The sequence below is a fragment of the Gymnodraco acuticeps genome, unplaced genomic scaffold (genome assembly GCF_902827175.1).
Source record: "Gymnodraco acuticeps unplaced genomic scaffold, fGymAcu1.1, whole genome shotgun sequence".
Lineage (NCBI taxonomy): Eukaryota > Metazoa > Chordata > Actinopteri > Perciformes > Bathydraconidae > Gymnodraco > Gymnodraco acuticeps.
This window is the reverse complement of record NW_022989867.1, coordinates 183,647-196,639: the sequence shown is the minus strand read 5'-3', so window position 1 is coordinate 196,639 and position 12,993 is coordinate 183,647. Positions and strand designations below refer to the sequence as shown.

General features: G+C 42.1%; 1 protein-coding gene across 1 annotated transcript in view; it reads left to right on the top strand.

Annotated features, from left to right (window-relative positions):
• ric8a (RIC8 guanine nucleotide exchange factor A) overlaps window positions 1–9,775 on the top strand; it is a 28,318-nt gene extending 18,543 nt beyond the window's left edge. Inside the window, exons 10-14 of the mRNA XM_034196069.1 lie at window positions 519–614; window positions 783–927; window positions 5,157–5,301; window positions 7,299–7,418; window positions 8,706–9,775. Of these exons, the coding sequence (XP_034051960.1) occupies window positions 519–614; window positions 783–927; window positions 5,157–5,301; window positions 7,299–7,418; window positions 8,706–8,847 (648 nt within the window). The 3' untranslated portion in view covers window positions 8,848–9,775. The remainder of the gene's footprint in view (window positions 1–518; window positions 615–782; window positions 928–5,156; window positions 5,302–7,298; window positions 7,419–8,705) is intronic.
• The last annotated feature ends 3,218 nt before the right edge of the window (window positions 9,776–12,993 follow it).

Here is a 12,993-nt window from a genome sequence, read left to right as displayed (position 1 = left end):
TTTTCCCACTTCCAGTTTGAACACAAATGCAAAGTAATAGCACATCCACTCTCACGGTAAGTACCTACACAAAATAAGGCAATGTGGAGATTCAAAGGTGAATGCCAGGTGCCATCTGCTTAAGAAGACTAACATTCACACACACTCACACACCGTGGCCATCTGGAGAAATTTGGGGTTAAGTATCTTGCCACATCGACTTTTTGATTTGAGGAAGACCATCTCCCTCCTGAGCTTATCTTTAGTTGTGAGCAGATACTTCTCATGTCCATTAAGCACAGCCTCACACATCCAGAAGTCTCTAAATGTTCCATTAACCTCCTCATTTGATTTTTGCATTTGATTTACACTGTCCCCTGTGCTGTGACATTGTATTAATATTGTACTCACATGGTGTGTATTTTCATTCTAGAATTGATTTAATCTCTGTTTTACATGAAACAGTGTTGATGAAACGTACTTGCTGTTACAGTATAGCTGAGTTTTTTCATGTATAATGCAGTAACATTGACTCCCAGGGGCTTAAGCTGAAGGAGACCCTCCTCCCATCCCTGAACCTGCTGACTGAGAGTGCCCGAATCCACCGAGAGACCAGGAAGTTCCTCAGGTCAAAGGTCAGTGAGGAAGACAGAATGAACATTGAAACGATTAATGATGAGTTTTGTTTGTGTTCAGGTGGCTCAGGTATGTGTGTGTGTGTGTGTGTGTGTGTGTGTGTGTGTGTGTGTGTGTGTGTGTGTGTGTGTGTGTGTGTGTGTGTGTGTGTGTGTGTGTGTGTTTAGGTGTTGCCCCCACTGCGTGACGTGAAGACCAAGCCCGAGGTGGGCAATGCTCTGAGGAACAAACTGGTGCGCATTATGACGCACATTGACACCGACGTCAAGGACTGTGGAGCTGAATTCCTCTTTGTTCTCTGCAAAGAAAATGGTGAGTCAAATATCTGTTTTGCTAATAATTCATACACATTTTATTTTATGACGTTGGCTCAATGTGTCATCAAACATCTTGATTCATCACTTGTAAAGGTTCTAAAGAATTTAAAAGGTTACGGCTACAATCAAATGCTCGTTGTATTGGTTTCGTTGACATTGCAGTAATGTATTGGCAGAGGTGGAAGAACTTAAAAGTAGAAATACTACAGTGTAAAAAATACTCTATTACAAGTAAGTGCTGCATACAAAATCTTACTTGAGTAAAAGTACAAAAGTATTGGCACCAAAATGTACTTTAGGTACTAACATTAAAAGTAGTTATTGTATGTAATGTCCCATTATATTTATATTGGATAACTGATTACTATTAATAATAATACATTTGATTTTAGGCGCCTTTCATGACACCCAAGGACACCGTACAATTTGCTAAAAAAAAAAGAAAACGCTGATAGGTAACAGAACATGATAAAAACACAAACAGAGGAGACAATCAAGTGGACACAAATGAAACATATAATAGGGAGCACTACAGTGAGTAGGCAGATTTGAACAGATGGGTTTTTAATTGGGATTTGAATATGGTGATTGTGTCTGACTGTCGGATGTGCGGGGGGAGGGAGTTCCAGAGTCTGGGAGCAGTGCAGCTAAAAGCCCGAGCACCCATGGTGACGAGGCGTGGGATGGGGACGGTCAGCAGACCAGCAGAGGAGGAGCGGAGGGAGCGAGAGGGGGGTGTAGTCCTGAAGAAGGTCAGCCAGATAGGGGGGGGGGGGCATGTTATGTAGGGCTTTGACAGTGAGCAGTAGGTTTTTGAAGTTGATACGGGATTGAACAGGGAGCCAGTGGAGTTGGATGAGGATGGGGGTGATGTGTTCTGAGGCCTTGGTGCCGGTGATGATCCGGGCTGCATGCATTAATGTGTTGATCACAGTTGCTAAAGTTAGAGCTAATTGATTCACTTTGTATACTGCTGCTCAATATCATAACCTATCATTCTATCACAAGTTTATGTATTAGTTTATGTTTATTTTGTATTAACGTATAATATGAATATGTAACTAAGTAACTAATCTTGTTTAATAATTGTTGAAGGGTAAAAAGTACAATATTGGCTCCTTAACTGTGGTGGAGTAGAATTATAAAGTAGCATTAAATGGATATACTTAAAGTGGACCTATCATGCTATATTTGAAACATATATTGTAGGGCCATACCTATATAAAGTATATAAATATTTTTTTTTCCTTCAAAATACCAAACAGATCCTGCATTTTAGCCATGCCTCATTTCGCTCTATTTGCTCTTTCCAGCGCTGTTTTTGCAGGGGGCTGATTCTGTGAGCTGCAACTGACCACGCCCCCCTGCAGGAGAGGGGAGTTGGCAGTTACTTTGGCATTAGGGCAGGGATATCTAGATACTTTCCAAGGTTTGACATAATGAATTGTGCTACTTTTAAAGCAAGCAACGATGTTTTCAAATCTGTAATAAAAAAAAGCTCCTCAAAAACACTATCGAAGCAGTTCCTGCCGTTGCTACGTTAGTTCAAACAGTAACAACGGACTATTTTTCTTAGCGGATTTAAACCGCGGTCAAATTAAAGCGGTCATGTCGTTACTTTGTTGAGAATGTGGCCATGTAATAAGCGGGATAATGTGCACATTGCATAATGTGCCTTCATGCGGGCCCGGCACCACGAGGGGGCAAAAGGGGGCATTGCCCACTCAGTTGTATTCTTTGCCCCCTCACTTTGAGCATCATTCATCCATCAAAAAGTACAATAAATGTCACAATTATATAAAATAACTTTAAATAATTATTTTCCCCAATACACGTTACTATGTTTAGATCAGATATGTGGGCAGGCAGTCAAGCAACGTGTAAAAAAGCCTCAACCCCAAGTGAGCTTGTAGTCTTAATGTTAGCATGTGTGCTTAGCTGTAAACACAGTCGGATGGGTGACCAAAACGTCCCCGTTTTCCAGGCAAAATCCCCGTTTATGGTGGCCGGTACCCGGTTGTAACTCCCGAAAATGCTCCCGTTTTTTAATGTGGGTTAAAAAACATAGAGCAAGGTGATATAAAATGGTACATGTCAGTAAAAACAGAGTAACAGTGTTGTGCCTTTTTGTGGCGTTAGCGTATTTCTTCTTCTACTACTTCTTGTTCTACCTACTTCTTCTTCTTCTACTTCTAATTCAATGTACCTGCCCGCGAAATATTGGACAAAAGAAACTCGGCTAGTATTGTCAACTAAATCCATAGTATTACAACAAAAGTGCTTTAAACGAGGTAAGTTACACATTGATGTTCTCAATGGCCAAGTGTGGGATTGAATATTAAATTAGTTTAGATTTGATGTATTGTCCCCGGGGGGAATTCATTTTACAGCACTGTGAAAACAATATGAAATCAACAACAAATAAGACAGACAACTACAGATAGCACCACACATGATGGTTACCTGTTATTATTTAGGGCTGCCTGTATGGGCTTTTCAGGCTTTTGCCAAAGCGAGCCCTTTTACTATAATAATAATAAGTATGTATTATATAAACCGTATTGGTACAATGAGCGACATCTAGTTGCGGATTGTGGAACATTGATCTGATTTTTCTCATGGCAGTTATGGTGCATTTCCACTACACGGCCAAATAGAGACAAACCAGGGGACTTTATTTTTGATCTGTGTCCGTCCATTTGGTGTAGTAGTTTATCTTATATTACAGTTTGTCTATATATTATTCACTTTCTTGTGAAATGCCAGGTTTTAGGCCTTGGTTTGAACATTCAATCCTAATAAAAAATCAACCAGATTAATTGTTCTTTAATCCTGATATAGAGTAGATAGTAAGCAGAGGTTGCGCTAGACTTTTTCGCTGGCCGTCATTTTGACGGGCAGGATCGTAACATTTCCGTCAAAATCCATTATTACCCGTCGGCCTGTACACAACTCTCCCGGGGGGGAGAGCACGCTCGTGAACTGTCAACGGGGGACTGTTAGCGCCGTGTTATGCATGCCCATTGCACCTCGCGGGATCGCGCACAGCGTAAAGCAAATACTCACAGTTCTGTTCGGCAAAGTTAGGTTTGGAAACTGTATAATTTGTTAATGCATAACACGGCATAACACCGGAGCCTCGCTGCAAGGAAACTGTGGCGCTGTTCTGAGTTTGTTCTAATCCATCAAAATGACGGACGGCTTTCAGATGTTTCCGTCATTGTTAAAAAAAATCCGTCATAGACGGAAAATATTCGGTTAACGCGACCTCTGATAGTAAGTAATTAAATCTGATAGGAAGACGAGTTAAGGGATAGAGGAGAAAAGGTTATGGTATAATTACAGAGCCTGTCCATTTATACATTGAGGAAATCAATGTTAGTCTGTTAACCAAAGTGCAGCCATCTGATAATGTACTATATATTATTAAAGATCAGAGGAACAGAACAGAATGAGAGGGGTGAATCCGGAATACAAATAAAGAAGCAAAGAGATTGTAGAGCAGTGAGAAGGAAAAAAGCTTTGTGTGTCAAATAATTACATTGCCAGTATTTTTCGTTGTTGTGAAAAAATGTTCGCCCCCTCTGATTTTTTTAACAGCCCCCTCAGTCATTTCAGCCTGTCGGTGTTCTTTTCCCCATAATGACCGCGTCGCTGCACATTATCCCTTACATATGATTATTTAGAGTCATTATTCATTTGGTTTAAAGCAGGAGGCGCAAAAGCTTGCCTCGGGGAGGGAGAAAAAGAGCCACAGCAGAGCATAAACGGAAGGCAACCATGCAAGGAAAGTCTTCTTCACTGCTTTTGTGGCAGACTACAGCGCCACTTACAGGCCTGGCATATGTACTACAGCGTCTCCAGCGCTTTCGAGCAGCAATGGCCGGCCGTGGCCCAACCTCTCATTCCCCTGATAGGTGGAGAATTGACCAATAGCCGTAGCACCACTGTCCTGACGTCAGGACAGTGTTCAAATCTGGATCAGTCTGTATCAGATCCGTTTTGGGTATGGAGGAAAATAGAGAGGGTTGTGTTTTCTGACACTTGGTGAGTTCCCTGGAACACCGGGGACACATATTCATGTATAAAAGACGTACAAAAGTGCATTTTGCACGATAGGTCCCCTTTAAGTAAAGTACAATTACCCCAAAATTGTACTTAAGTACAGTTAAAACAGTAATATCTGTATACTACTGTTTTACCTGTGTTCTTTGCTCTATCCAGTTTCAAGGTTCATTAAGTACACAGGATACGGGAATGCTGCCGGTCTGCTGGCTGCCAGAGGACTGCTGAGGGGGGCCAGAGACTCTGGGATCTACTCTGAGGATGAAGAGTCTGAGACAGAGGAGTATAAAGAGGCCAAGGCTCAGTAAGAACCACCATCACACTGTACTCAATCTCCCTCACAATGCAGGAAAGAGTTCCCTGAAAACGTAGCAGACCCCACCTCACATTAAGGTGTACCAGGTATTTATTACCGAAAACACCAACGCTAAGCTAAAGGTGGCTAATTTTGAGCATGCTAACATTTAATAGTCTCATTTAGCTACTAGTTAACACAGTTTTTAGGACATAAGAAAAGCTTCAGACATTCACCCGTCGGTTATTTACTGTCACATTTGATGTCTTAGAAGAACAAAACATGAAAATATATTGAACAAGTGTTGACCACAGACCTTATTTCAGGATTCTAACCACAAACGCTGTAATAATCAATCTATTTCTTTATCCTAATTGCCAGTAAATGTCCAAGTCAAACTGCAGTTTTCTTAAAACAGCTGAATAAATTCCAATTGAAAACTAAAATGAACTCAAATGTTATGTCGCAAAAATATTATCCAAGTGAAACAAAACCTTGCCCAAAGAAGAAAAAATATCCAAAAAGGAAATGACTCACCGGCTGCAGAAAAGGGAAAACATATATACTTAAGCTGGGTTTTTGCTGCTCCGTCCTCTCCTTATATTGCCTACAAGAATGTTAAAGTCCCCCACACACGGCATCCTCTCTAGGTCCCATATGAGAGACTCAGAACTGTGGTTTCTGTGAATAGGCACTATCAGCTGTCATCGCCTCCCTCTCATGTTGTATGGCACTAAAAGAAGATCCTCTTGTTCTGACAGGTGTATCCAGTCAGGTGAACCTCTCATTGTAGCCAGGAGTCTGATCCCTATCCAGGATCTTAGTTCTGGAGCCATTCATGCACGACTATATTTTGTACGCTTCAGTCGTCTGCATTAGCTCTGGGGTTGTATACACCAGGGAGCTGATATCTGTGTCCCTGGAACCAGTTTTTCTCAGCCTAGAGTCAGAATGCAATGCGCATCTCTACCGGTCAGCTAATTAGCAGTCCGACACTGTGTGGCATGCTAAAAGTACAAAGGGGTAAAAAAAAGTTCTCTCTCATCTCCAGTCAATCAATTCACAGTGATTTTACACTGATGACCCAGCTGAGCTGACACCAGGGACAATAGAATAGTGAACACTAAATGTAAAGAAACAAAATGAAAATGTGATATTAGGATTATTGGCAAAAGCAGCTCTCCAGAACGTGTCACAATGCAGAGTAGAGCAGGGATGAACTAAATGCAGAACACATAATGGAGTCAGGTAAACAAAACCAAAAGCAAAACAGACTAAAGCTGTTCGCAAAAACGAAAAAAAAACACAAACACACAGAGGTATCAGGCAAAAATAATAAAAACCAACGGTAATGAAACAGGAAAACAAAACGAGGAACAAACTGGGATGATTTGGGGAACAAGGGCGGCAAAACAAGGAGGGCACACAAGGACACATGACAAACCGAACCAGACCGGAGAACCGACAAACCAACAGAGAACACTAGGACAGATATACACACAGGACTTATTACATTGATAAGACACAGCTGGGGAGGACAGGTAAAGACATACAGGCAGCAAGGAGATCGCACAGCTGGAAGGAATCAGGGCAGGGCTTAAAATTACAAAGGTGGGAAAACACAAAGACAGGAAGTAAAACAAGACAAGACACAAGGAGAAACTACATTTCAAATAAAACACGAAACACAAAAATGTATAGTTAGTATATGCTCATATCATACAATGTTCATCAGAAAATGGAGTCTGGCCAATTGTCTTATGTCTAAATGTCCTGGTTTTACTTTATAAAAATACCTAAAAGTTGAGTTTCAAAATTCAATCATGACCTGATGAAGATCATGTGATGTGATTGAAACAGCTACTTAATATACCTTGAGGTGTTTTATTCACGAGCAGTCAATCAATGTAAACTAAAGTTTAAATAATTATGCACTGCTGCTTAACTTTAAAAAAAAGAAGTGGTTTTCTGTTCCTTTGATATTTATCTATGCCTTTCTTTTCCAGTATTAACCCGGTGACGGGAGTGGTGGAGGAGAATCAGCCCGATCCCATGGAGGGAATGACAGAGGAGCAGAAAGAAATCGAAGCCATGAAGCTGGTCAGCATGTTTGACAGACTGTCCAGGTCAATAACAGCATGACACACACACACACACACACACACACACACACACACACACACACACACACACACACACACACACACACACACACACACACACACACACACACACACCACACACACACACACACACACACACACACACACACACACACACCACACACACACACACACATACACACACACATCCACACACACCCACACACACACACACATACACACACACACACACACACACACACACACACACACCACACACACACACACACACGCACACATTTGAAATTGGTTGAAATCATTGCAACAGCTACAGTATATGACAAATATATAATTGAACATTTAATGGGTTACTGTATGAAGGTTTCTGTTCAAACCTGGTTATGACAAGGGCTGATATTAATTTGGCTCATCTAAATATTGAATAATCCAACCAAAGAAAAACACAAACTTGTGCTACAAACACAAGTTTGTAGCAAGGTTAAAACAATGTATTGCTCAATAACAAAAGCACAAACAAACGTAACTTGAGATATGTCAACTTCACAGACCACAGGAAGTGTCTTGCTAATGCGGCTGAATAAATTAATATCTCCAAAATAACTCTAAGGAAAGCAATGCATTGCAAGAAGTAAAACATATCAAAAATAACTGAATTTACTGGCAGTCGAGGAGGAAACTCACACTCCACCGGTGTCTGTGTTCCTTCAGTAGATAACAGAATACAAAGGAGCTGAGAGCTTCCTGATTCACTTGAGCAAGCTGCCTGTCCTCCTCCCCCCTTTATTTCCAACTAAACTTAAAGTTCCCTAGGCCGAGCTCCCATTACACCTGTGGGGAACAGCACAGCTGATGGAGACATGTTAAAGGGGCCCTATTATGCTCATTTCTGGTTCATAATTGTATGCTTCCATGCTTTAATGTTCAAAAGGCTCTTTATTTGTCTCATACTGCCTGTGCTACAGCACCTCTTTTCACCCTGAAACCAGATCCCAGTCTGCTCTGATTTGATTGGTCAACCTTTGCAGACCATTTACATGCTGCATAAAAACCTATAAAGTATATCGCACTATAGGAAAGAGAAATCCCAAAAAGCATAATAGGGTTCCTTTAAGGAGGGGAGAGAGGGACAAACTACATCAAAAAAATATAAAACATTATTTTACACTTGTGGCATTGTCACAGTGGCATTAACTGCAAATGTTCTTCAGTAATTATTCCTGACATAGTTTTCAACACTCAATGCTGCAGTCTGTACTCACACTATCACATGTGAACCATTTCTTCCTGCAGGAACAACTTGATCCAGCCCATGCAGCTCGGTATGGACGGGACGATGAGAGAGATTGCTCCAGAGGATCTGCACAAAATGGCTCACAATCCTTTGTTCCAGCAAGAACAGTTGGATAATTCAGACAGTGAACCTGAAGCTTAGAAACATACAGTAGACACAGATTGAATTCCTGTAAAAATCATGGAAGACAGTCTCTTTATTTTTTATTTTCACATCACACGATCCAACCTGTTCCTGTTTACGTATTCTATTGAGAGGGTAATTAGGAAGAAATGGGATTTGGAAGCTTCTTTTAATGTGTGCTATCACTTTCCAATAAGGACCAACAGTTTGTAGATTTGTTTGCTTCCTCCCAGTCATTGGTTTTAGTTTACGTTCATAAAACCAACCTGCTTGTGGGGCGCTAGGAGCACTAACAACCCAAGAGATTTTAAAGCATTAAAACAGATATTACACATCTCTACACTGCGGAATCACATCCGCACATTTGTAACATTTGACATGAGCTTGGCTTATTAATACATTTGTTTAAGGACGGTTTCATGAAGGTTTGTAACATGTGAACGTGTTCTTCAGTCACAGACAATCTCCAAGATGCTCATTGTTTTTATTGACAATGATGTAATGGTTTATAAACTTGAGGCAGCATGTGTCAACAATAAGTGGAAAATCTTGGAGACATCACTTTAAATAGTTTGCATTTAGAACCTGTTACCACAAATTATTTGAGGTTGAACAATATGGAATATGTGTAGTGTTGGAGCTATTCGTGATTTGATGGAGATGTTTATCATTTCTACCTTTCAGCCAAAGAGCTGTACTCCGGTGACGATGGTTCCACTGTATTTTTTAACTTTAGATGCCTGCTGTTTTTGTAAAACCCTTCAGAGGTTTTATTTTTAGATGTCAAACTGCAGACAAAAGGTTATAAGAGTGATAATGAAATTGTTTTATTTGAAGAAAGCCTAAAATCTATCAACAACTTATATTAAATGTTTATTTCTTTATATTGTATAGCTGTCAACTCTGTTATAGACTGTAATATATATAATAAATATATCTAAATGTTGTCTCGTATATTTTTTGATGCATCATTTCAGTTGAAGTGATTCTGTTCCTGTTAAGAACTCATTGACACTTTACAAATATAATAATATACATTTTATTTGGGGGGCGCCTTTCATAGCACCCAAGGACACCTTACAGGGCATAGGGGCAATATAGGGAACAATTAAAACAGTGGATTTAGTGAAATGTCAGCCGGGGTAAAACAAGACAAACAACAGGAAATGGACTACAAAAGGACACGGTACAGTTTATAAAGAAAATGCCAGTTTGAACAGGTGGGTTTTGAGTTGGGTTTTGAATGTTGTTATGGAATCAGACTGTCGGATATGTAGTGGCAGGGAGTTCCAGAGTCTGGGAGCCGAGCAGCTGAAAGCTCAAGCACCCATGGTTTTGAGGCGAGAGCTTGGAACGGTGAGAAGTCCTACGGACGAAGAGCGGAGGATGCGGGAGGGGGTGTACTGCTGAAGGAGGTCGGTGATGTAGATGGTGGCAACTAAGGTTATGGAGAGCTTTATAAGTGAGTAGAAGATTTTTGTAGTCAATATGGTAGCGTACAGGAAGCCAGTGTAGCTGAGTGAGAATGGGGGTGATGTTGTCAGATGAGTTGTTGCGGGTGATGATCCGGGCAGCCGAGTTCTGGATTATTTGCAGTCTATTGAGGAGTTTGATGGGAAGGCCAGTCAGAAGTGCATTGCAGTAATCAATCCGGGATGTGACGAATGAGTGGACCAGGATTTCAGTGATGGGTTGGGACAGAGATGAGCGGAGTCTGGAGATGTTCCCGAAGATGGAAGAAGGCAGTGTGGGTGATGTTTTTAATGTGTGGTGCGAATGAGAGGGAGCCGTCCATAATGACACTGAGGCTTTTCACTTGGGCAGCGAATGGTATGGGGAAGCCGTCGATGATGATGTTTGGTGCTGGGGTGTTTTGTGACTTGGTGAGGGTGGATTTGGAGCCGATGAGCAGGGCCTTAGTTTTGCTACTGTTAAGCTTCAGGAAATTCCTGCTCATCCAGCTCCTGATGTCCTCAAGGCAGGTGGTGAGGGAGGTGGGGGGCAGGGCAGTGGTGGGTTTGGAGGAAATGTAGACCTGTGTGTCGTCGGCGTAGCAGTGAAAATTAACCTCATGGTGACGGAGGATTGTGCCCAGGGGGAGGAGATTTATGATGAATAGAAGTGGACCCAGTACTGACCCCTGGGGGACACCCAGTGAAATAGCACTTTCTTGTGACTTGTGATTACCGAGTTGTACAAACTGTTGTCTGTCAGTGAAGTATGATGAGAACCAGGAGAGTGCAACACCAGTGATCCCAATGCCAGCCAGGCGGTCCAGGAGTAGTGGGTGAGAGATGGTATCGAATGCAGCGCTGAGGTCAAGGAGGATGAGGATGGGGAGAAGTCCGGAGTCAGATGCACGGAGGAGGTCGTTGGTGATTTTAACCAGGGCTGTTTCAGTACTGTGTTTTTGGCGGAAACCAGATTGAAAGGGTTCATGGAGGATGTTTGTGTCAAGATGGGACTGAAGCTGTGCGGCAACCACCCTCTCAAGGGTCTTGGAAATGAAGGGTAGGTTGGAGATGGGCCTGTAGTGGTTTAGATCGGCTGGGTCAGTACTGGGTTTTTTGAGGGTGGGGGTGATTGCAGCCAGTTTGAGGGTGGTTGGTACAATTCCAGAGGTGAGGGAGGAGTTAATTATGTCAGTGATCATGGGTGATATGGCTGGTAGGCAAGCCTTGACCAGGGTGGTGGGAAGAGGATCAAGCTGACAGGTGGTGGTTTTGGCTTTAAGGATGAGCTCTGAGATGGTGTATTCCGATGCTGGGGTGAAGATGGAGAGGGAACTGATGAGTGGTGGACCAGTTGTATCCATCCAGGGTGGATCACTTGAGGAGGTGCATGTTGAGGCCAGCTGTAGGTGAATGGTGTTAATTTTGGAGTGAAAACATTGCAGAAAGTTAGTACATTGGTCAATGGAGATATCTGGAGGGAGGGTTTGAGGAGGCTGAAGTAGGTGACTGATTGTGGAGAAGAGAACTCTGTTGTTACCAGTGCTGATGAGGTTGGAGTAATAAGAGGATTTGGCATTGGAAAGCGCGTTCTTGTAGAGGTGAAGGTGATCCGAGTACATTTGCGTGTGAACTGAGAGTCCGGTGCTTTTGCATAGTCGCTCCAGTCGGCGGCCAGTTGTTTTGAGCTGACATAGCTCAGAGGTGAACCAGGGGGCGTAGTGGGTAAATGAAACTTTGCGAGTTTTCAGGGGAGCCAGGGCAGTGAGGGAAGAGGAGAGACAGTTATTATAGTGATTCACCAGGTCAGCAGTATAGCGTTGCTCGCGTGCAAAAGTTGAGCAATGTTCAACTTTTGAAGCTTCAACGGAAGCGTCAGCCAATCAGGTTGCATATTACGGATTTGTGCTCTTTTGATCAGTCTGACTAACTGCCCCTTTATATAGATGGCGATGGTCATTTGATAACACATCCATTATGGTAAAATTTCACTCACTAAGGTTTGCCACTGACAGTGTATAACTTTACTTTAATGTGTTTTCCAAGTAAATTGCATATACAGTTTAACTGTGGACTGCCTGATTGCATTCCTTGAGACAAAACTGTTGTGTCTCGTCCAAAATGTTAGTCTTGTCATGTTTGTCTTGTCTCCCACTTCCTGTTTTATTTTGGTACTCTCTGGCCGTGTCTCAATTCAGGGGCTGCACCCTTCGGAGGCTGCATTTGTAGACCACATACGTCACTTCTGCCGAAAGAAGGCTGTCCCAATAGAGAGCCAAAGTCCCTCCCTTTCCGGTGGACCTCCATGGGACCTTATTTCGGAAAAATTATGTATTGAAGTCAATGGTGAGAGAAAAGTTATCTTTCGATCCCGTTTGAATTGTGTCACGAATTACACATGATGTTTGTCAATTTAAAAGATAATTTTGCAAGTAAACATTTTTTGTTGGCGTAAAACTGCGAAGTAACACTTTTTTTGTGTGAAACCGCTCAATGAACTACATCTCTGGTCTCGCACAACAACACACGTCACCAAGATGGCCGTCACAAGGGATTGACCACCCTCACTATCACCGCAATTAAACACGTCCAGAAGACTGTCATGCAAAGCTGCCTGCCTGCCTGCCTTCCTTCGATTCTCCCTGAACTGCCTGATCTTTTTAATGTTCAATGTTAACCATTTGTGCAGATAGCATGAAGTAGAAAAGATTGC